Here is a 25,856-nt window from a genome sequence, read left to right on the forward strand (position 1 = left end):
GTACCCCCACCCGCGAATGCAAGGAGCGTACCCCCCTGCCCAACAGTGTAAGTACGACCCGTACCCCCACCCGCGGACGTACGGAGCGTACCCCCAGCCCAACAGTGTAAGTACGACCCGTACCCCCACCCGCGGACGTACGGAGCGTACCCCCAGCCCAACAGTGTAAGTACGACCCGTACCCCCACCCGCGGACGTACGGAGCGTACCCCCAGCCCAACAGTGTAAGTACGACCCGTACCCCCACCCGCGGACGCACGGAGCGTACCCCCAGCCCAACAGTGTAAGTACGACCCGTACCCCCACCCGCGGACGTACGGAGCGTACCCCCAGCCCAACAGTGTAAGTACGACCCGTACCCCCACCCGCGAATGCAAGGAGCGTACCCCCCTGCCCAACAGTGTAAGTACGACCCGTACCCCCACCCGCGTATGCATGGAGCGTACCCCCCATGCCAACAGTGTAAGTACGACTCGAACCCCCACCCACGAATGCAAGGAGCGTACCCCCCTGCCCAACAGTGTAAGTACGACCCGTACCCACACCCGCGGACGTACGGAGCGTACCCCCAGCCCAACAGTGTAAGTACGACCCGTACCCACACCCGCGGACGCACGGAGCGTACCCCCAGCCCAACAGTGTAAGTACGACCCGTACCCCCACCCGCGGACGTACGGAGCGTACCCCCCATGCCAACAGTGTAAGTACGACTCGAACCCCCACCCACGAATGCAAGGAGCGTACCCCCCTGCCCAACAGTGTAAGTACGACCCGTACCCCCACCCGCGGACGCACGGAGCGTACCCCCAGCCCAACAGTGTAAGTACGACCCGTACCCCCACCCGCGGACGTACGGAGCGTACCCCCCATGCCAACAGTGTAAGTACGACTCGAACCCCCACCCACGAATGCAAGGAGCGTACCCCCCTGCCCAACAGTGTAAGTACGACCCGTACCCACACCCGCGGACGTACGGAGCGTACCCCCACCACACCAGTGTCAGTAGACACGTACCCTCACCTCTAATGCAGTGTGCGTAACCCCACCGTGTATGTGCCAAGCGCACATATCCAGAAATCGGAGGTGTGTGTGCAGAGTCCACCCAGCAGTGCCCTGAGACAGGAGGGGTGTGTGCAGAGTCCTCCCAGCAGTGTCCAGACCCAGGAGGGGTGGGTGGTGAGTCCTCCCAGCAGTGCCCAGAGACAGGAGGGGTGGGTGCAGAGTCCTCCCAGCAGTGTCCAGACCCAGGAGGGGTGGGTGCAGACACCTCCCAGCAGTGCCCAGAGACAGGAGGGGTGTGTGCAGAGTCCTCCCAGCAGTGTCCAGACCCAGGAGGGGTGTAACACATGTGTGTGATGCCACAATTACCCACATCCATACTGCCTACAAGGGAACATGTCCCCATGAACTCATGTCAACTGACTCCACACACAAGTACAGTGATCACCAAGGATGCCACGATTGTTGCAGGTGGAGACATGGCCATGCATGCATGGCCAAAGTAGAAGGGCTCCGTCACACACACAGCTCATGTACACACAGCTCTGCGCTAAACATTGGGAACACCCTGCAGGGAAGAAACTGGGTACACAGAGGAAGGAATACACCCTGGGACAATTGAACCATGCAGTAACTGCTGACATGACCTAAGGAAGTTAGCCAACACCTTGTGATGGCACACAGATCCTAGGGTGGCCCCAAAGAGCAGAACACTACTACAAATCCCACACACCCAAAGCCTTAAACACCACCCAAAACAATGTAGCAGCCCCACCAACACCAATACCACCATAGCAGGAGTGTGATAATGAAAAAAAAAATAAGCTTTAATCAGCATGAGCACAATGTCCGTGGATCAACGGCAGTTCAAAGTCAACAAAGGCCATAGGGCAGTCAATTATTCCCAGCTGCATGGGGGACACAGTGGGATGTGTGTCCCCTACCTTGCCTGCACAGTCAAATGCCATCGTCTTCCATACTGGTGAGGGCATCAGGGGGGGGGGAAGCAACAGGCACCGCAGGGACATCAGGGCAAAGGGGCGGCGTTGTGGGTGCAGGGATGGAGGACTCAACCACAGGGGGTGTGTCATGGCCAAAGGCGGAGGCCAGGATGGCACTACACACCTTAGCAAGGTCCTCCAGGGAGTCCCCTGCACCCGAAGTGACCTCAGGCCCCAAGGAGGGGGGGGGTTCAGAGGGATGGGTTGCAGCGCCACCGGGGGAGGGTGGAGACAGGGGGGGAGACTCAACCACCCTGACCGAGGACTTCCTTGACCGCTTGCGTGGTGGCGTAACTGTGGGGCTCAGGGACAGAGCGGCCATGAAGGAGTCCTTGGGGGAGATGTGGCCAGGAGAGCTGAGGGGAGGGGATTTGGAGGGAGTGGATTGTGTGGAATGCGGACTCCCACTCTGGCTGCGTGTCACACGTTTGCCCCCCGACCCAGTGGGTGTGCCTATCTCACCCTGTGTGTGCGTGTCAGGAGGAGTGCGGTGGACCTTCCCTGCTGGTGTGGTGCCTGTGTCTGTTGTGGTGGGTGCATGCCGACGTCTGGGTGTACGTGGGACAGGCATGGAAGTGGGAAGTGTGGATGGGGCAGGGGTAGGTGGGGGGAGGTCGCGCTGCAGGAGACCCACTGCTGCAGTCAGTGTGGAGTCTAGGGACCTCAGCAAGTTGCGTTGGTCAGCCTGCAAAGAATGAATGCCCTCCAAGAATGCCTCGATGTTGGTGAGGGTTTTCCCGTGGGAATGGAGGACATTCAGGATCGCAGCCTGACCAACCTGCATTTGCCGCTGGATGTCCATAGACTCAGCATTGGCGGCAGCAGTGGAGACAGGGGCAGGGGGTGCGGTGCCTGGCAGGAAGGAGACATGCGGTGACCGGGCACGCTGGGAAGGGACACGAGCAAGTGGGAGGCGGTTGGTGGGAACTGAGGGGGCGGTGGCAGGTGTTGTTCCACTGTCAGCTGCTGGTGCAGCCTCCGCCAACCCTGAGACATCCTCCTCGGACCTGTCAGCTTCGTAGTCTGATGTGCCAGTCGACAGGTCCTCGGCCACACTATCCTCCGCCTCTGTCCCACTCGATGTGCCAGCCCCAATGTCACGGCTGCCACTGGTGCTCGGTCCCTCCGCCTGGTCCGTGTCCATGTCTCCCTCTGTGTCCCCCGACGATGCTGTGGGCAGGGTGGAGAGACAGAAATTAATCAGACACCTGTACACATCTGTCACATGAGTCCAATCTACATAGTCAACATTGCATAGCCTGAAGAGGCAGATCCCTAACATCTGCAAAACAAGGTACCGATGTAGGGCATGAAACACAGTTGGTTGAGCCACCATGCCACTGAAATACCATGGAGAGCATGAGACAATAGCTGATGACAGGAAACGGAGTCTGACATAGCACCCAGGCCCTGGGGACAATCCTGCACTGCCTCTGCACCACACAGCGTTTGTGAAAATACCTATGACCAGGGACAATATCCATGAACTTGAGACACATGCTGCATAGGTAATGCTGCAAACATGCCCAACATAACTCGGTCACTGCACCTTGCGTGTGTGTCCAGTAACATCACACACTGTCCAGACCCAGCAATTAGGAATCAGGATTTGACACATAGGCATTGCCCGCCCCAAGCAACCCCCACACGATGCTAATTGCTGAGACACAGGTGGCACCAACATCTCATAGTCTGGGTGATAAACACAGTGGCAGGCAAAAGGCTAGATTGGACGCAAAACAGCAAAGGTGCGCCTGTACAAATAATGAGGTACCAGTGCCCATCCTCAGATGAGTATAACAAGACACACAGGCACTGGCAACTGTGAGTATGAAGAGGGACAATCAGGTCAGGCTGCACAGTGGACACCTGTACATAATAGCACGTCTATATACATGGTGACAGGGGACAATGGCACAGAGCACAACCTACGCTGTAGACAGTGAGAGTGTCCACGTTGATGATGACACAAACAACACTGAGGATAAGGTGCCCCAGGGGACAGTATTGGGCACGCAACTACATGCTACTGAATGGCTGAATGGGAATGACTGCTACACACGTCACCATCCCTGCACTATGCGTAGCGCACACTCATGCACATCATGTCACAGGCCACTACATAGGACATGCGCGCTGTAAGGCATGACACATGAGAGACCAACTCCCATGTCTGGAGCCAGCATCAGTGCCAACTGACATGGAACCCACATGCAGTGAACTTGACAGTTCACAGGCAAGGTCCCACAACCTGTTACCCACCACCACCACCCATGATGCTACAGTCATTGTTCTCGTGGACAAAGCGCCAGCCTACATTACCTTGTGAAGGAGTGACTACACACAGACCAGGGAACACATTGCAAGGAGGGGAAGGGTGGCAGGGGCGCAGCGCTACACTTGGGCAAACTGGATGGGCACAGCACCTTTAAACCCTGCCAGTGAATTAATGCCACTGTGCCCTTACAAATGCCGGTGACACACAACAAACGCACATGTACCTACCCCCTTCCGCCTGCTGCATCGCCTGTAAGCGCCTCTCCAGGTCTGGAAAGACCACCGGCAGCACACGCCTGTGGAGGTGGGTCAGACGGCGGCGGCCGCGGTTCTTGTGGCTCTCAGGTGAGTCCCCCAGCAGGAGCCGTGCAATCCTCCGCGTCCAGCACCGGATATCCTGCCAGCGTTTCCTCACCTGGGACAGGCTCCGCCTCCGACCATCCACACGCCTCACGGCACTGACGGCGGTCAGCCAGATCTGCTCCTTGGCAGAGGCGCCTACCTGTGAGGAAGTACAAGTGACACCACATCAATACACCAGCCACATGTCACAGAGAGACATATGTGAACATAATAGCTGGTTACTACATGGCATGTAATGCAGACAACGCATTGCACCTCTGTCATAGGGACATCATCCTCTGGTGAGGGAAAAGGCAGTACGTGCCATAGTGGGTACTCAGGTGGAATGATGGCAATGTCACAATCAATGATCAAGGCTCACACTGTGCATCACACCCACCCCTCCTGTCTCAGGGCACTGCTGTTAGTGATAGGTCCCCACCCCTCCTGTCTCAGGGCACTGCTGGGAGGACTCCACACCCACCCCTCCTGTCTCAGGGCACTGCTGGGAGGACTCCACACCCACCCCTCCTGTCTCAGGGCACTGCTGTTAGTGATAGGTCCCCACCCCTCCTGTCTCAGGGCACTGCTGGGAGGACTCTGCACACACCCCTCCTGTCTCAGGGCACTGCTGGGAGACATCAGGCACCCCCCCCCTGGTACCCCCCCGACAGTACATGGCATGTGTGTCACACCGGGTCACAATGCCTGAAGACACAGTCACAACATAGGGACAGTCTGTGGCAGTGGCCTATGCACTCACCTGATACCCTGGTCGCCCATACAGCATGGGGTACTGTGGGAGGATCACATCCAGCAGAGCCATGTTCTCCTCCAGGGTGAATGGCTGTGTCCTCTCCACAGCCCTTGACATGGTTCCAGGGAATCAGTAGCAGCAGCTTGGTCGACAAATGCAAAGATGTGCAGGCAAGTAATCCCTCATGGGACCTGGCTGCCTTATATGTGGCCTTCTGCCCAGTCTCATGCACAGGAGTACAGAGTGATTGGTCACTCACATTTGCATCCTATGTTTCCACCAATCCCTTCAAACCTAGCAGTCTGTGGGTTCTCTATCGGTTTCATTCTCCTGCATGATGTCAGCCCCACAAACACATTGCAACAAAGTAGAAGAATTCCAACTGACTTCTGCTGTGCACCTTCCAGAACAAAATCGAAATTTGAACCTGGTCGCCATGACAACCAGCATGCATGTAGGCCTTAATACTTGTCCCCTATGTAATTAGGAGAATCACACACAGGTACGGTGCGTTTCCGGGCCCTAGGGCACCCCAAATGCATGGCAACGGCCCGTACATGCATGCCGACGTTCAAAATCACTATGGGTCTGCACGCGTATGCGTACACGTAGTGGTACGGACCGTACACACGCATGTACGCTCACTATCACTATGGGTCTGCACGCGTATGCGTACACGTAGTGGTACGGACCGTACAAATGCCTGTACGCTCACTATCACTATGGTTCTGCACGCGTATGCGTACTCGTCGTGGTACGGACCGTACAAATGCCTGTACGCTCACTATCACTATGGGTCTGTGTACCCGTAGTGATAGTGAGCGTACATGCGAGTGTACGGTCCGTACCACTACGTGTACGCATACGCGTGCAGAACCATAGTGATAGTGAGCGTAGATGCGAGTGTACGGTCCGTACCACTACGTGTACGCATACGCGTGCAGACCCATAGTGATAGTGAGCGTACAGGCATTTGTACGGTCCGTACCACAACGAGTACGCATACGCGTGCAGACCCATAGTGATAGTGAGCGCACAGGCATTTGTACGGTCCGTACCACTACGTGTACGCATACGCGTGCAGACCCATAGTGATAGTGAGCGTAGATGCGAGTGTACGGTCCGTACCACAACGAGTACGCATACGCGTGCAGACCCATAGTGAGAGGGCCGTACACTCGCATGTACGCTCACTATCACTATGGGTCTGCACGCGTATGCGTACACGTAGTGGTACGGACCGTACAAATGCCTGTACGCTCACTATCACTATGGGTCTGCACGCGTATGCGTACACGTAGTGGTACGGACCGTACAAATGCCTGTACGCTCACTATCACTATGGTTCTGCACGCGTATGCGTACACGTAGTGGTACGGACCGTACAAATGCCTGTACGCTCACTATCACTATGGTTCTGCACGCGTATGCGTACACGTAGTGGTACGGACCGTACAAATGCCTGTACGCTCGCCATCACGATGGGTACACATACGGCAGCACTCCCACAGTGATTGGGGAACATACACAGGCCCTCTTAGCAGCAGTACGCCGGTTTGTACACATCACTGTGGTGATAGTCGACACACAGGTAGGAATAGGGCGGACATACTTGTCCATGGATGGACATACTTGTCCAGGAATGGACATCAAGGCATCGTCTGTGCATTACTACATGTGTGGGGCACAGGTGTGACAGGCTGTGATGTGGAACATGCCTCCTGAGTGGAGGAGGCACCAGATGTATGATGAGATGTGTACAGGTGTACTGTGTGAGGGTGCAATGTGTGCCAGGCATGCCCTTGACTCCTTTGACATGTGTGCATGTCGTACTGCGCACTTGGGGTGAGCGTCACTGGCATGGCACGGACACCAACACACGGAAGTGTCCCATGATGCCCGGTACAGGGGTCATGACACCTGACTTGTCACTACCCACAGTGCACAATGTGACTATGTCATTTATGTGTCCGGGATTTACATCAGGTTGATGTTGTAGCACCCTCAAAAGCTGCAGCCGTTGCAGCAACCAACATGTGTCTGTGTGTAGATTGTCATTGCACACTGTTCCGCACACCATGCCACATGTGGTATCTGATGTGAGGTGCACATGTATGCATGGGACACGGAGTAGCGTGACAAGGCCATGTCAGCATCCTCACAAGGAATGTGTGGTGAGTCATGACATGTGCACCTTCATGGCAAGGTGTGTGGGCAGGCCTAGTGTAATGTCATGTGACCTGTGGCTCCGGTGTTCCGCTACCAGTCTCTACAATCGGCATCCTACTTCTGCTGATGTGTGTGTGTATGTCACTTCTGTCTTGCGTCGGGCTGTTCACTTGCACTGGGACACAGCTATTCCCATGGCGTGGCATGGGGAGGTTCTCAATCACCGTGTGTAGCTGGGTCTTGGAAGGAGTGTCACCTTGCATCCATACGTGTCCTGGGCATGTAGCACATGCCTGACTCCCTATGTGGCATGTGTGTATTGGCAGATTTACATGTGCTCAGTAGACATGAGTTGTTCTCGTAGTGCACTCACTCTTCCTTGTCACTTCCAAATTACTGCAGAGCGCCTCCTGTTGCCCGAAGAATTCCAGACTTGGCCACCATGCAGGAGAATGACAGGATCCGGCTCTACCGCTTCACCCAACCGTTGATTCTGGAGCTGACGGCGAGACTGGCACCACACCTGCAACCGCAGCACAGGTATCCTACGGCACTGACACCCCAGCTGAAGGTAATGGCTGCCCTACATTTCCTTGCCACGGGTACCTTCCAATATACCATAGCCCATGTTGGTGGCATGTCCCAGAGCATGTTCAGCGGTGTGCTGCATGATTTCTTGGAGGCCATGTTGATTCACCTGGATGACTTCATCAAGTTCCCAACCCCTGAACAGATGACTGAGGTCAAACGTGGTTTCTATGCCCTGGGAGGGATGCCCCATGTCATTGGGTCCATAGATGGGACACATGTAGGTTTGGTACCACCACACGCACGGGAGGTGGCGTACCGCAATCGGAAGCACTACCACTCCATCAATGCCCTTGTGGTGTGTCTGTCCAACATGGTGATTTCACATGTCTGTGCTCGTTTTCCAGGATCAGCACACGATGCCTACATCATGAGGCGTAGCGGGATGCCTGATATGATGATGCAGATGCGCAACGAACGTGCATGTGTTGTTGGTGGGTACAGTCTGTCTGTCCTGTATTCTGTTTGGCCGAGCAGCACTACCGCTTCGCCAGTTCTAACGATGTCCATGTGCTTTCCATTTAGGGGACGCTGGCTATCCCAACATGCCTTGGCTGCTGACACCTCTCCGCAACCCCATCACGCCGGCCCAGCTCCGCTACAACACCGCCCATGGCCGGACAAGGCGAGTGATAGAGAGGACGTTTGGCATGCTGAAGAGCCGATTCCGGTGCCTCCACAAGACCGGCGGCGCACTCCCATATGCCCCGGCGAAGGTCTGCAAGATCTTCATGGTCTGCTGCATGCTGCACAACATGGCAGTTGAAAGAGCTGTGCCCCTCATCCTGGATCAAGATGACGAGGACCATCCACCCGTGGAGGACGAAGGGCTTGGTAATGGGGCTAGTGATGTGGAGGATGTGGAGCCTCAAGAGGACATCCGGACTCGGCTCATACGCGACTTCTTTGCTTAGTGGTGAGTACCAGGGTCTGAGTGTGCACGCATTGGTCCACGTGTGGCATGCGTTGTGATGTGTGTCTCCACCTGCATGTATGGCACGTGGGTCAGAGGTGTGTGTGGGTGTGTCACTGGAGTGATGGTGGCAGTGATGGTAGTATTTCCCCAGACATAATTGTGACCTAGCATGTTGTCATACATACATGTGTCGAGTACATGCACATGCAAGTGGCTGTGCTTCTTGTGGCTGACTTCTTGTGTGTCTCTCTTCCCCAGGTACCTGCGCATGCCGTTTGCTGGTTGCATTGTTGTGGCACTGCTATTCCTCATGGACATGGCATCGTGGGCTGACTCAGCGTTACAGGCACGGACACGTTTGGAAGTCTCCATGGGGTAAGGGATGCATCTGGGGTGTATTGGGTGTGGCAGTTGTTCACGATGTGTGCACACTGCCCCGGTCGGGGTTTGGGTCCTCTGCAGACATGTGGCATCCCCATGGGACACGACATGCAGCTGGGTACACCTGAATAGATGGGCTGCCTGGTTGTCAGTCATCAGTGATGGGATGGTGGATTGTGATGAAGGCATCAATGTGTGTGACACTGCCCTCGGACACATACGGTTAACATTGTCTTGACATGGCGTGGGACTTCCACATCAGCGGATGTATGGTGTATGGCAGGCTCTCCGTGAGCAGCTGTGGGTATTTAGCTATTATCCGACACTTGTGTGCCAGTTCCATGGCTATCACGCATTTGTGCTGCAGAGTGGGGTGCCAGTGTTGGAGCCACATGTTACTCCACATGATGTGTTCATGTGTACTTCAAGTTGCCTCTGCAATCCCAAACACATGACTATTAAAGATGTCCCTATGCCTCCAAGGTGCCTCTTCTCAGTCAATGCTGGTGTGTTGGCACGGTGCATCCTGCATGTCTGGCATGGTATTCCCTGATTGTGGCTATGTGTCAATGTGTCGAGTGGCAAGATGCAAGCTGTGTGTGTGTGCTGAGACTGTGTAATGGGCATGATGTCCATGACTGTGTGGGTATTGTGACATGTGCCATCCCCATGCATCCAACGTTGTCCATGACCCCATTCTCTGCATCCACCGGACTCAAGCTTGCAGGACATGGTTCTGCCACCTGTCTACACGTACCTGGGTGCCCCCCAGGACACGGGCCAGGATCCCTGACCTCTGCGCATGACTGTTGCTGTACTCAATGTGTCTGTCAGCACGGTTGTTCGGCCACCCCCTCAGCTGGTTCTGACCATCACGGGTGTGTATGGTGCTCCATGTCTGTCTTGCCTAGTAAACTGTGACCCATGTGTCCTGTGCCAGACTCAGGCCCCAGGGTGTGGATGGTTGAAGTGAACAGATGACTCAGGCATGTTTAGACTGTACAAGACACATGTTAGGTAATAATGCTACCAGCAGGCATCAACTCATAATAGTGTGATTTATTATTGGGGGGGGGGGGCCAAGTGAGGGCCTTTCCGGGATTTGGGAATCCAAAGTTCAGTAGGGGAGTTGGTGTCCTTGCCATTGGAAATCCTCAGAGTCCATGCCACAGTCTTTGTCAACATTGGTCAGCCAGTGACCAGCAGGGCCATGTGGCAGAGAATGTCTCTTGATGCTGTGATGCTGTTGCTCCAGTGGGCCAGGTGCCAGGCCAGGTGTCCTGGGAGATGGTGATGTAGCAGCCACCCTCACGGTCCTTTCCGTGGACGACCCGGCTTCCTGCGGGGAACCTCAGCAGCAGGCCGTGACGACGTCTGGGATGCTCCGTCGGATGTTTCCTCCTCCTCCTCATGATCCCTCCCTGTGGGTGGTGATGTTCTCCGCCTTCTGGCACAGGGAGGGTCGGCCATGGTGTCGGCCATCCGACGGAGTTCAGCGTGAATCCCCTGGGACGCCGTCACTTGCTCAGCCTGTCTGTCCTCCATCCTCCGTTGGTGTAGCTGTAGACAGGCTATTAGCTCCGCATGTTGCTGGGCCTGCTGGACCTTGATCCCCTCGAGGACGGACACAACCTGGGCCATGCCCGTGGTGTCCTGCCGGTATGAGTCCAGGATGTTACGGACATGTGAAAATACCGGATCCCCAGCCAACTGGTCAGGCTCGCGCCTCCGCCGCTCTCCACTCCCACCACCCCTGCCCACTTGCGTCTGGCCTGCACTTGTGGGCACATGGGGTCTCCGGGACCCCTGAGGGGTGGCATTGGCGTTGTCGCCTGCCTCCTCCTGGGTGCCCGGGACACCGTGTCCCTCCTGGCGAGCCTGGCTGCATTGTGGTGTTGGGGCAGGGATCCTGGGTGTCTCCTGGGATGTGGCAGGAGTGGGGGTGGTGGTTGGCACGGTTGTACCTGACGCAGGTGCTGCAGGTGGTTGGACACCAGAGGGGCCAGGTCGGTCGGGGTCGTCCGCAGAGTGGTGAGAGTGGTCGCTGCCGGTGGGATCGGTCTCCTGCAGATCCGGGTCCTGTGAGTGTTCCCCCCCAGTGTTGGGGGGTGCAGCACGACGTTGACCTGTGTGTGAGAGAGACAATGTTACTTTGGATCCATGCAACATCCATGTTTCATCCGTTACAAAGTTGGCACATTTCCTCTTGGAATTAGGATCTGTCTTGCATTCCACTCACAGTGCACTTGTGCATGTGTGTGTCCCTTGGGCACCAATTTGGCCCCTTTAACTATGTGTGGCACAGTCTTACTTGCTGCGTCAAGTGTGACTGCAGTCAGCAGTGGAGTGTGCATGTGTGCCGAGCTATGCGTTTGCGCCTTCCTTGTAGCACTGTACATGTGCACATGGAGTGGATCCACACACTCATATGATGCAGGTGGCTGTCCTTGTGCTCGTGTACAGGTTGTGACATGGCCCTGCGTTTTGCCATGATGAAGAGGGGGGGTTCTGGCACTGGGCACCCTTGTCTACATGCACGCAGTCCACCTGCTGACGAGCAGACATTCCCACACACCAAAGGACTGATTTGCTCTCCCTGTGTCTCCCTCCTTCTCTGTCCCCCTCTCCCTCCCTCTCTGTCCCCCTCTCCCTCCCTCTGTGTCCCCCTCTCCCTCCCTCTGTGTCCCCCTCTCCCTCCCTCTGTGTGTCAGCCTCCTCCCTCTGTCCATCTTCCTGTGTCTCCCTCCCTCTCTGTCCCCCTCTCCCTCCCTCTCTGTCCCCCTCTCCCTCCCTCTCTGTCCCCCTCTCCCTCCCTCTCTGTCCCCCTCTCCCTCCCTCTCTGTCCCCCTCTCCCTCCCTCTCTGTCCCCCTCTCCCTCCCTCTCTGTCCCCCTCTCCCTCCCTCTGTGTGTCAGCCTCCTCCCTCTGTCCATCTCCCTGTGTCCCCCTCCCTCTCTGTCCCCCTCTCCCTCCCTCTGTGTCCCCCTCTCCCTCCCTCTGTGTGTCAGCCTCCTCCCTCTGTCCATCTTCCTGTGTCTCCCTCCCTCTGTGTCCCCCTCTCCCTCCCTCTGTGTGTCAGCCTCCTCCCTCTGTCCATCTTCCTGTGTCTCCCTCCCTCTCTGTCCCCCTCTCCCTCCCTCTGTGTCCCCCTCTCCCTCCCTCTGTGTGTCAGCCTCCTCCCTCTGTCCATCTTCCTGTGTCTCCCTCCCTCTGTGTCCCCCTCTCCCTCCCTCTGTGTGTCAGCCTCCTCCCTCTGTCCATCTTCCTGTGTCTCCCTCCCTCTCTGTCCCCCTCTCCCTCCCTCTGTGTCCCCCTCTCCCTCCCTCTGTGTGTCAGCCTCCTCCCTCTGTCCATCTTCCTGTGTCTCCCTCCCTCTCAGTCCCCCTCTCCCTCCCTCTGTGTCCCCCTCTCCCTCCCTCCGTGTGTCACCCTCTGTCACCTTGGCCCAGCTTCCTGGGCACACACTGTTAGCAGATCTTTGAGTGGCCCTTGGCCTGTTGATGCGAGTTTGTTTCTGATCTCCAGGCACCCATTTTGTCTGCTGTGTGTCTGTGCGCTGCTGCTGTGGTGGTGTGTGCTGCCACTCTTTCACACTGTTGGCTGTTCATTAGCTGCTGGCATGTGCAAAACAGTGCCTTCACCCCCATGTGTTGATGCAAGGCATCCGCCATTTGCTGGCAAGTCATTCCTGTGTTGGGACACAGTGTTTGTCTGGCTGTGACCTAGGCCATATGGGCAGAGGGCATTGTTGTCTGCTTTGGAGTCGCACTATGTGATTCTTGGTGCCCACACTCCCGCCATCCGGGTTACCGTGTCATGTGTTGTTGTCTTCTGTGGCCTGTGACTTGACATTGTCCAGCTGGGTGCATGGGGCATGGTGGCAGCAGTGGCATGTGCCTGCTCATGGAGTGTGGTTGAGTAATGCGATGGCTTGTGGTGTTTGCGTGCCTGTTATTAATTTTGGTTGTGGTTGCAGTTCCCCCCATGTGAGGTGCGTTGTTTGTGTACTCACCCGGGTCTCGGAGTCCTTCTACTCCTTCAACTGCCTCCACCGGCAGTATGGCCATCACCCTCTCCTCCCAGGGATGGTACTGTACGGGTCTGCGGGAGGGCCCTCCTCCGGTGGCGTTGGCCTGGTCGTGTTCCTCCTGTCTCTTGGCTCTGACCCTCCTCCGCAGATCGTACCACCTGTTCTGGCAATCCTGCTTGGTCCTCCTGGTGTCCGCAACAGCATTCACAGCATCGACGATGGTCTGCCACATGGCTGTTTTGGCTGCCTGGCTGGTGCTTCTGACCAATGTTCCAAAGATCTGTGGCTCGACTCTGAGGATTTGATCAACAAGGACCTCCAACTCTCGGTGACTGAACTTTGGATTCTTGGTAGTGGGCATGGTGAGGGGTGTGGGTGGGGATGGTGTGGGTGTGGGGGGTGTGTGGATGTTGGGGGGGGGTGTGGATGGTTGTGTGTGTGTGTGAATGTGATGAGAGGGTGTTTGTGAGGGTGGTCGTGTGAAGGTGTGCAAGTGTAAGATGTGGTGTCGCTTGTAGTCTGGTTCTGTGGTGTCTGGCAGCAGTGGGTCTGTTGCAAAGGCTCATGGTTTGTGTGTGTGGGCCCTTTTTATTGGTCCATGGGTGGGTGTGGCAGTGTTTGAATTTTGGGTGGGTGTGTTATAAGGAGTGGTGGTGTATTGGGCCTCTGTTTGTTTTTGACAGTTGCAGGTCAGTGATTGTGTTATTTTAGTGGTTGTTGGCCATGTTTAGTGGCTGTGTGCCTTGCGAATGGTGTATTGTTGAGTTGTTTTGTTTTGTCCTTGTTGTGTACGTGCGTTTTGAGCGTGTGTACGGTGTGTACATGGGCCATTTGGTTGTACGATTTGGTCCTTGTGTGTGGCTTTGTACGACTCGTACATGCGGTTGTGATGTTGGGGCATGGGGTGCGCTCCGTACTTAGAAGGTTGTGTTGGGGGTGCGCCAGGAACGTACTGGGGTGGGGGTACGACTGGAACGTACTGGGGTGTACATGGGCGGTGGTACGACACGTACAGGGGTGGGGGGGTGTACATAGACGGTGGTACGACACGTACAGGGGTGGGGGGGTGTACATAGACGGTGGTACGACACGTACAGGGGTGGGGGGTGTACATTGACGGTGGTACGACACGTACAGGGGTGGGGGGTGTACATTGATGGTGGTACGACACGTACAGGGGTGGGGGGGTGTACATAGACGGTGGTACGACACGTACAGGGGTGGGGGGTGTACATTGACGGTGGTACGACACGTACAGGGGTGGGGGGTGTACATTGACGGTGGTACGACACGTACTGGGGTGGGGGTACGACTGGAACGTACTGGGGTGTTCATAGACGGTGGTACGACACGTACAGGGGTGGGGGGGTGTACATAGACGGTGGTACGACACGTACAGGGGTGGGGGGGTGTACATAGACGGTGGTACGACACGTACAGGGGTGGGGGGTGTACATTGACGGTGGTACGACACGTACTGGGGTGGGGGTACGACTGGAACGTACTGGGGTGTACATGGGCGGTGGTACGACACGTACAGGGGTGGGGGGGTGTACATAGACGGTGGTACGACACGTACAGGGGTGGGGGGGTGTACATAGACGGTGGTACGACACGTACAGGGGTGGGGGGTGTACATTGACGGTGGTACGACACGTACAGGGGTGGGGGGTGTACATTGACGGTGGTACGACACGTACAGGGGTGGGGGGTGTACTTTGACGGTGGTACGACACGTACTGGGGTGGGGGTACGACTGGAACGTACTGGGGTGTTCATAGACGGTGGTACGACACGTACAGGGGTGGGGGGGTGTACATAGACGGTGGTACGACACGTACTGGGGTGGGGGTACGACTGGAACGTACTGGGGTGTACATGGGCGGTGGTACGACACGTACAGGGGTGGGGGGGTGTACATAGACGGTGGTACGACACGTACTGGGGTGGGGGTACGACTGGAACGTACTGGGGTGTACATGGGCGGTGGTACGACACGTACAGGGGTGGGGGGGTGTACATAGACGGTGGTACGACACGTACAGGGGTGGGGGGGTGTACATAGACGGTGGTACGACACGTACAGGGGTGGGGGGTGTACATTGACGGTGGTACGACACGTACAGGGGTGGGGGGGTGTTCATAGACGGTGGTACGACACGTACAGGGGTGGGGGGGTGTACATAGACGGTGGTACGACACGTACAGGGGTGGGGGGTGTACATTGACGGTGGTACGACACGTACAGGGGTGGGGGGTGTACATTGACGGTGGTACGACACGTACTGGGGTGGGGGTACGACTGGAACGTACTGGGGTGTTCATAGACGGTGGTACGACACGTACAGGGGTGGGGGGTGTACATAGACGGTGGTACGACACGTACTGGGGTGGGGGTACAACTGGAACGTACTGGGGTGTACATGGGCGGTGGTACGACACGTACAGGGGTGGGGGGGTGTACATAGACGGTGGTACGACACGTACAGGGGTGGGGGGTGTACATTGACGGTGGTACGACACGTACTGGGGTGGGGGTACGACTGGAACGTACTGGGGTGTTCATAGACGGTGGTACGACACGTACTGGGGTGGGGGTACGACTGGAACGTACTGGGGTGTACATGGGCGGTGGTACGACACGTACAGGGGTGGGGGGGTGTACATAGACGGTGGTACGACACGTACAGGGGTGGGGGGTGTACATTGACGGTGGTACGACACGTACTGGGGTGGGGGTACGACTGGAACGTACTGGGGTGTTCATAGACGGTGGTACGACACGTACAGGGGTGGGGGGGTGTACATAGACGGTGGTACGACACGTACAGGGGTGGGGGGGTGTACATAGACGGTGGTACGACACGTACTGGGGTGGGGGTACGACTGGAACGTACTGGGGTGTACATGGGCGGTGGTACGACACGTACAGGGGTGGGGGGGTGTACATAGACGGTGGTACGACACGTACAGGGGTGGGGGGTGTACATTGACGGTGGTACGACACGTACTGGGGTGGGGGTACGACTGGAACGTACTGGGGTGTTCATAGACGGTGGTACGACACGTACAGGGGTGGGGGGGTGTACATAGACGGTGGTACGACACGTACAGGGGTGGGGGGGTGTACATAGACGGTGGTACGACACGTACTGGGGTGGGGGTACGACTGGAACGTACTGGGGTGTACATAGACGGGTGGGGGTATACATATACGGGGGTACGTGTCGGACGTACGGGGGCTGGGGGGAGTGTTGGGCGCGTATGCGGGCACATGTCTCCATGGTTGCTATTGGTGTTCGGTGCGGACGGTGTTTTTTCCATACGGTTGTAGGCTCGGACGCACGGGATGGATCGTGATTCCTCGGTCGGACTTGGATTTTTACGTTTGTAAGGTAAATCGTCCGAGGACGTGTCGGACACATTTTCCGACCCGAGGACGTGTGGGGAATGATTCCCGGTGCGGGTCGTATGGACTTTTTACCATGCGAATCGTGATTGCCAGTTCGTACGGCACTTGGACGATTCGTACGGTAAAAAGACCCGATACGAGTCGCACGGGGGAATTTTTTACCGGATCGTGATCGGCACCTGTGTCTGTATTCTGTACACCTGTAAATTTCTCGCTGTGATACATTTCCAGATTGATTGAACTTCCAGAGACCGAGGCATGGAAGCTATAAATCCTTGTTAGTTCAAATAATAGATGGTTGCTGTATTGTCTGTTTGAACCAGAAGGAAGTCTTTTCTAAATGCTGAAAGAAAGAACTATAGCCCAAGATGGACTACTGTGAATTCCAAAAGACGGAAGTGGAATAGTAGCTATTTCTTGGACCAAGTCCCTTGCACATGGGGTTGAACCATGTGAGCACTCTTTTCCATGAGAGAAGGATCTGTTACAATTGGTTGAATCAGAATGCTTTGGTGGAAGGGAACTCCTTTCACCAGATTCTATGACAATCACCATGAAGGGAAAGGCTGGAACACAGTCTTCTTAGATGCATATAAAACTGGCACCACTGATCCTCTGGACACTGTTGGAGAGACCACAGGTGTAATCTCACATGAGGCGCCAGGGAGATGCAGGAATCCATCAATCCTAACAGAAAGGAAATCTGGCTTGCAGAGAGATTCAGCGTTTTTGTAAATTGTGACACTTCTAATGGATCTACGAAAGCCTGTCCTACAAAGAAAACACGCTTGCGATCTAAATCTTACTCTGAGCCAAGGTAGTGAATGAACCGACCTGAAAAGTAGGTGAATTCAAGTGGATGACTTGCAAGGCCAGAAGGCAAAGCACAGTTCTTATCAATTGAAACTTCTACTGAGGTTTTTGAGGAAGGTGAAGCTTTGATCAGCAGGTCATCTATATAGTGGTAGATCCAAATCTTCTGTTTTCTGAGGTATGTGGCTACAGCATTCACACACTTACAGAACGTTCTTGGCAGTGACTTGAGACGCAATGGTAAGAGATGTGCTGGAGTATTTCTTGCAAACCAGGGACCATACACATTTCTGATGTTTCACTGTAGTTTGGATGTGGAAATATGTGTTCCTAAGCTCTAGCCTCCTTGATGAGAAGGTTTAAATATAGGCCAGCATTCTGACTTTTAATTTATGTATCCACTTGTAGACTTTCTTGAGATTGAGATGGATCTGAGTGCTTGTGTTGATCTACAGGAATACATTATTTTTCGATGATTAGAGACCTCTTGCATAGCTTGTTTTTTTCCAATATGGTGCTCACTTCCTGCTAGAGGTGCTATTGCTGGAACTGGAAGAAGCTTTTTGGAGGACTTTCTGGAGAAGGCGATTTGAACTTGAGAGAACAGTCATTTTTTGCCACTCCTCTAGATAGTTTGTGATGGTCCTCTACACCAGAGTGACTAATAGAGAAAGCAGAAGGGACGATTTGGTGCTTCAATGGAGGCCTCCCTGCTACAGCCAATGCCTGAATTCTACCTCTAGCAGGCTTTTGCTGATGCTAAGGCTGGCTGCCTTTGCTGCTGATAATAATTTTGCTGGGGGGGGGCATGGAGTGGTTGAACCCTCTGAGGACAGAAACACTTGCCAAGAGATTTGTAATAGTATTTCTTGCATTCTTTCTTAAGAGGCCCTATAGCTTCAGCATCTCTATCTGCGTCTTTGTTCAGTGCATCTTACTGTTCATATGAAAGGCAAAAAAAGCAATTTCTGAGAAGGGGATTCAGGATCTTCTCTTGCACTTCAGGTTTCAAACAAGTTAAGAGACGCCAAGAGCTGCACCGAAAAGATAAGCTATGACATTTAGCTTGAGCAGCAAGATCTGAAGAGTAAGCCACAGCAGTAATCCGACTAGAAACCAGCATACTCTAGTGAAGGACTTCTTGAAATCTTTGCCTATCCTCAAGATAATATCTTTGAAAAGTCCTGGAGTCCATTTCAAAGGGATCTATTACATCTGCCCAGCACTGCAGTAGCACTTGCGGTTTTCATGGCAGTCGCTGAATTCCTACACATCTGGCAGGCAATTTAATCCAGGCAATTGTTCTTTTTTTTAAAAGTTCTTTTTATTGGCATTTGTTTTAACATTACATACATAGGCACATTTGGTAGGCAATTGTTCTCCTTATCAAAAGAACCAATAGATGATGTGTGCTGTAGTGCAATATTTTCTAGCCATTAAAACAATTAACGAGTCTGGGAGTGGGTCTAAATTAAGGAAGAAAGGGTCTTCATCAAGTAGCAAATATCTCTTCAAAAGCCTAGCAAGAGTCGATTTACCCTCTCAAAAACACCTGCAAGATATATTACTCTGTACCAGTCACCCCAGCCTCTAAGAAGTGGAACTACTACCTGAAGACTACATGCTACCAGATCTATGGCGGAAATGTGTTAGATGGCATAATGCGGAGCAGACTTTGTACAAAACGTACATTTAGGTTTAAGTTCCAGTGCGTGCTATTCATAACTTGTCAATGAATAAATATTACTGGAAAATGCTTGTGTTTTGCACGCAAGAAATAAAACACTGCTACAGAGATGGACGATTAGTTTTAGGATGTAGCATATATGAAATGGCTATTGCACTCTTTTTTCTATATATTCCTGGGTGGGATCAGGACTTCAAAAGTTGAAAATCTGACAGTGTAGAAGCGGACATTTTTAAACCAAATTTGTGGGATATAGGAGAGATTTTCTCTCGGCCAACCAAAAGATATTTGCGTTTCTTTCAAAGCTCTTGTATTTGAGTATTACTTGAAGTGAACTTGTTTCATGAAGGACAGTAAATGAAGGGTTTGTAAGCCTAATTAGGAATGAATTCTTTACTTTCTCTGGAAGAATGATATATGTGTGAAAAAAAGCAAATGTTAAAGTGAGTTTATCGTTAGGTATGGTGGGAAGTTTATGTTAAAAAATAAAACCCTTGAAATTCACTGAAAAAACAACGGTTAATGTGGCGTTACAGTTAGGTATGGTAGTAAGAACTTGCATTATGTTAAAAAAAATCACTGAGAAAAAACAACGGTTAAAATGGCATTAAAGTAATGGAATAAGGTTTTAGCTACGGATTAAAAAAAAGTCCTAGAAAAACACTGAAAAACATTTAAAAACCCCAAAAATCCCACTGAAATCTGAAATTCACAATTTATTGTTTACTGAGCTAACTATTAACGTATGCCCCCGCCATGCACTGCTAAATCATCACTAATGAGATGTTCAATAACATTGATGACTTCACTAGGGAGTCTCGTAAGACCAAACGTCCAGATGAACCAACATATTTAACCCTTCATGACCGCTCGAGCACCACTTTAAAAGCTAACTTTTTTAAAACGGCCAAATGGATTTACATCAAATAAAGAAAAGCAAGCTTTCTGAGTAAAGATCTAACTTCCTGCCAAATTTGGTGTAATTCTGTTAAGTTCATGTTAATTCCCAAATGTTCCTATGGGAATTACCATGGGAACACTACGTTTTGGGACACCGCTTCATGCATCACTGCAAAACGTTACAGGAAGGAGAGGAGGTGGATGAACTCTTTCGGAGAGTTTTGCCGAACAGCACTTCAGTTATTATCGAAACCAAAAATGCTCTTCTTATGGACATTCTGAACCTAAACAGAGAGACAACTATGTTATAATATATACATACGACTCTATGGAGGGTATTTTACCAATCCAAAGCTGTGATAATACTGTGCCTGGAGTGGTGAAAGGCTTTTGTCATTTTTCAGCTTGGCATGGATAGCACTAGCTCATCCTATACTTTTCTGTAAATACGCCAAAAGGCTTTGTCACTTTCTAGTTCTGCATGGAAGGCACTGTGCTAATCGGTTGCTCACGAACTCTGCTTGAAAAACAGGCATTTGAGGTGAGCAGATTCAGAGTGTTGGTCGTGTTGTAGAGTACTCCATATAAAGGAGGTACTCTCCACCTAAAACGTGGGAACTGTCCAGAATTTCCTACTTCTTTTTATGCATTATATATATATATATTCACTGAAAAAACCATAGGTTTCACACATGTTATAGTTAGCGGAAATTTTACTGATAAAAAACCAATGAAATTCCCCCGTTATAGTTAGTGCAGGCAACTATAACTCACGCGACCGCAATCCTCTGCTGATGCTAATACTGTATTTAGACACTTATTTGCCCATGTCTTCTTCCATACATTTTTAGCTATACATATATTACAAATATTTTTTTTTCATAAAGACACATATGTCATCAGCAGAAGATTGCGGTCGCGTGAGTTATAGTTGCCTGCACTAACTATAACGGGGGAATTTCATTGGTTTTTTATCAGTAAAATTTCCGCTAACTATAACATGTGTGAAACCTATGGTTTTTTCAGTGAATTTGCAAGGTTTTTTAAATGCTAATTCCTAACTATAACGTGTGTGAAACCTATGGTTTTTTCAGTGAATTTGTACGGTTTTTTAAATGCTAAGTTACTTTACGCCATTCGTGGCGTGCGCGCCCACTTAACGCAGTTCGTTCCGTGCGCGCACGAGCGCACCGCGCGCCCACTTTACGCAGTTAGTGCCGTGCACGCACGGTGGGCACGCGGTGCGATGACAAAGCAAGAAAGCACGTCAACAAATCTGTTTCTGCTTTCCTCCGTGACTATGGTATGGGTGCCATTTACCACAACAACTTGCGTTATGACATGCAAGACATTTATAGAGGAGATGGTGTGCACTTCAATGATGAAGGGAACAGAGTCTTCCTCTTGAACCTTAGACTCTGCATCGGTACTTACTTGTAGGTACCACTAAAAAATCATTTCATAAACACAACGGCTCTTTTTAGAGCCCCCTAATATCTAAACACTTAAATCTGATTTTCATTTTTTTTTTTTTTTTTTCTACCGTACGCTTACCGTAAGCTTACCGTACGCGTACCCCGTGATTTTTTTTAAAATCAATAAATGTTTTCTTTGTACTTTACAGTCCTTCTTTGACCCCCTCACAAATGTAAGGGGGTCTGTAACTCTCCTCATTGCCCCCTTTTCTTGTTTTCACTCTTTTTTTTCTGAGTGAAATACACAAAATGGCGGCCGCCGCTTCCTGGTTTCGGCCGATTCGAATGTTTACTAAGATCTAAGAGCCAATCAGAATCGCGCTCGCGCACGCCACCGTACGCTTACGGTAAGCGTACGGTAAGCGTACCGTAAGCGGGCTCAGATATATATATTGATTTAAAGGCTATTTTCTCAGAATCTACTGAACAGATTTACACCAAACCTACAAAAGGCACTTCCTTGACCTAGGGACTACCTCTCTGCCAAATTTCGAGTAATTCTGTTCAGCCGTTCGGGCTGTAGCTCGTTCTAAAGGTCCTATGGAAAAATGCATGGGGAAAACGCGTTTTGGGACCCCCCTTTTATCTCAGCCCCCGCTTGACGGATCCCCCCGAGACTTTCAGGGTAGGAGCGGAGCGTAGCGCCCCACCTATTTTGAGAAATTCGCGAGGATTCATCGACCGGCGCCAAAGTTATTCAAAATAGAATGTTGAGGTTTTCCTATGGAAAAGGGGTCCTAACTATAACTACCTACTGGCGACCGCCAGTAGGTAATATATATATATATATATATATATATATATATATATATACATACATACATACATACATACATATTTATACACGCACATACATACATATACATCTATATATCTATATATTCTCTGAAAAAAACTAAAGGTTACAGAGATCTTGAAGTTAGACTCCGATTTCACTTGTACAAAACCAATGAAATTCAGCAGTTCTAGTTAGCTGAGCCAACTATAACTTACGCCCTTGCAATGCACTGCTTATGACCTCATTGTTGCAAAGTCATCCTTGTGCCATGGGCACCCCTAGATTGTGTTGCTGACTGGTACTGGTGGTAACGGACTGACTGTCCCTGGGTTCTCTCTAACCAGGCTAAGGGTCAGTGCTATGCTGAAAACACACTTAGAATCCAGTGAACACACCTATATACACTACAGTACACTATGGGTTAGGTTTACCCTTATGATTGGCATGAATTCCCCTATAAGGCCCTAGTACATAATATGGCAGGGGGATCAAAACTACATTTAAGCCCCTAGTACATAATAGGGCACATCAGTTTAGAGGCCAGCAGCCCTTTCTGCACTTGCATGTGTGCACTGCTGAGGCCGGAGGTCAGTTTCAGCCTTGTGTTGTATGACTGCTTTTAAAGTGTAAATTGTGCCTAAACTCCACTTTGGTGTTTGGGGCACTTACAAATGAATACACTACAATATTTAGGCATATTAGGTACCCCCAGGTCCCCCAATAGGTGTACCCGTGGTGGGGGGTCAGGTACTTATAAGGTAGACCCTTATAAAATAGGTTTTATATTCCTTGTGTTTAGTGAAATTACACATTTCTTTCCCACACTGTAATAAAGTGCTTCCACAAATCGACGTTTGTGCTAGGAGCACTGTGGAGTGAGGGTCTGGAATATTTGCAATTATTCAGAACCCCTAAAGTCTCCCCTAGTTGTTCTAGGGGTGGGGGGTCCTAACTACATAGGCAGCGTCCTTATAAAATATGTTTTGTAAGCCCTGGTGTGGGAGATATTGCCCACTTCATTTTCCCCATAGCAGATACCCAGCTACATAGGTTACACGGCAAGAAGTTATTAATTAATAGCTCCTGCCAGGAAACACCGCAAGTTATAATTCAAGGTCTAACCAGAATGGTATTGATAAATACAATAATTTGATATTGTTGAATTTATCCTAAAATGTAAAGTCAAGAAGTTATAAGACTTTGTCTGTAAGCCAAAATTCAGCCTTTTAGTGACTTGTCCTGAATGGTCGGAGTTAAGTGGATTAGCCTGACTGCTTTGATGAGGTGATAAGTAGCCCCTGGGGTGAAAGAGGCGAGGGTTCTGCTGCATAGGAATGCCAGAGCAAGGGGGAGGGGTTGTAAACCATGATCTGCAAAAGGAGATGACCGGCAGAAGGAGCCAGTTGCATTTACACCCCTACTCTTTGAACACAGCCAGAGAGCAGGCTTAAGGAAGGAATGTTCAGATGCCAGGGAGAGGGAGAAAATGGAGATTAGCCATCCTGAAGGGTGGTTTAGCCAGCGCTTGGCCCCTTTGCCGAGACTTCAGCCATATTGAATTTTGGAGAAATCGTACTTTGAGAGACCATTGTGCCACACTTTGGAGGAAATGGTAATTCTCTGGGGTATTGGCCTACAACTCATTGGACAGGAGTGCCCTCTTGTGTGAGTCCAGAGAACATTGAATAAGTATCTGAGCGGGGCAGTGCTAAAACTACTTAACTGATTTACACCATGTCACGAAAAACACACTTTTTGGACCAAGATCCTGCTTTCTGCAAAAATGTTGTACAATTCCATTCAGCCATTTTGGATGTAGCCAAGTCTAATTTTCGTATTAAATAATGAATGGAAAAAACACGTTTTGGGTTCCCGCCTCTCCGCTCCTTTTTCTCAGCCCCTGCTTAATGGATGATCGCAACACTTTGCAGGAAGGAGCGGAGGCAGAAGAACATTTTTTGTGTAAAGTTTCATGAAGATTTGTCAAACTGCACCAAAGTTATTAGGAAAACAAAAAGAAAATCCTATGGAAACATAGTCCTAGCTAGAACTATCCATCAGCGAGCTCCCTGGAACCCTGCACATTGGTGGGGCAATTTAGTGCTTAGGCAAATTCCTTGAAGAAATAGGGTTATAAACTTCAGCCTTAGGGGCAGCAATCAGCAGCCAACTATACTCAGTAGACTAAGACAAACTTGAAAATGTATGTTTCAGTGTAAAAAGCACAGACCTGAAGGTGTAGTGAGCAGTTGGGCAGTTTATATATATATTAAAACAGCAGTGCTATTTGTCTTGCAAGCAATCAAATCACTCTATAAATGGCTCTTATCACTCTTTCGCTTTGCTTGTTATGTTTAGGTCATTCCATACATTTTGAAATGTATGTTTTTTTTTTAACACAGAATATTTTAATATACATAAATGCATGGATTTGGGTCACAATGTTGCGAATATTTTGAATAAGAAGTGTAACTTTAGGAGTAGTCTTGATATATATCCTATGCATGTATTGTGACTTGTGTTTCTAAAAAAAATAATATATATGTGCCACGACTCTTCAGTTTTGTGAATTAGGAGCAGAAGTTCCTTTACCTTTTCATGCGCTTTTCTTTGGTCCTGATCAAAGGGATGAAGGACTTGCAAGTCACAGATTTCACACAGCTCTCCGTGGAGATATAAACAGCTTTCCCCATAGTGACAGGTCCCAGCGGCGGCATAGGGGCACATCTGCTGACCATCAGGGTAAGGGCCACCTTCATCAAACTCCGTGAGTCCACTCCGGATAGCATCCAAATAGGAATGAGGTTTGGCTTCAAGACTTTCTATTTGGTCATTGCAAAAGCTTGGATCGTAAGCTGAATTGGACTGGGACTTGTCTTCGGTTAACCCAGATAAATCTTCAAAAATAAAAGAAAAATAATCATTTAACAGGGTGAGAGCAGCACACGAAAGAATTCAAAGACATACCGTTAATGCTATTACCAATCACTAGATGAATTAACATTGTCTGAACATAAACTATGCCTGAGAAGCAAGTGTTACTTTACCCAAAATAACATCTTACAACCAAGTTTTTGGAAATGAGAAAACAATTAAATTGTAATGTCAAAGAGGGAGTTACATTGATTCTTCATACCTTGTTACATCAAATAAAGTAAGTCTCAAGCACAGTGTATGTATTGCTCTCCAGAATTTGAAAATTACTACATGGATAGATTTTGGACGGTATGCTCCCTGCATTAAGTGGTAATCTACTCCGCTAACAAAAGAGTTAAACCCAACTGAGTTTACAATTGGTCTTTATTTCCAGATCCCAGTCACGAAAGTGAGCT

The 25,856-nt window shown here is 51.1% G+C and overlaps 1 protein-coding gene across 2 annotated transcripts in view; it reads right to left on the reverse strand.

Annotated features, from left to right (window-relative positions):
* The window catches only part of MKRN2 (makorin ring finger protein 2), a 249,289-nt gene that overhangs the window by 105,584 nt on the left and 117,849 nt on the right, over window positions 1-25,856 (reverse strand). For both annotated transcript variants that reach the window (XM_085624857.1, XM_085624858.1), the window contains exon 4: window positions 25,117-25,421. In XM_085624857.1, coding sequence (XP_085480983.1) covers window positions 25,117-25,421 — 305 coding nt within the window. The remainder of the gene's footprint in view (window positions 1-25,116; window positions 25,422-25,856) is intronic.

Source organism: Triturus cristatus, chromosome 9 (assembly GCF_964204655.1).
Source record: "Triturus cristatus chromosome 9, aTriCri1.1, whole genome shotgun sequence".
NCBI classification, from domain to species: domain Eukaryota; kingdom Metazoa; phylum Chordata; class Amphibia; order Caudata; family Salamandridae; genus Triturus; species Triturus cristatus.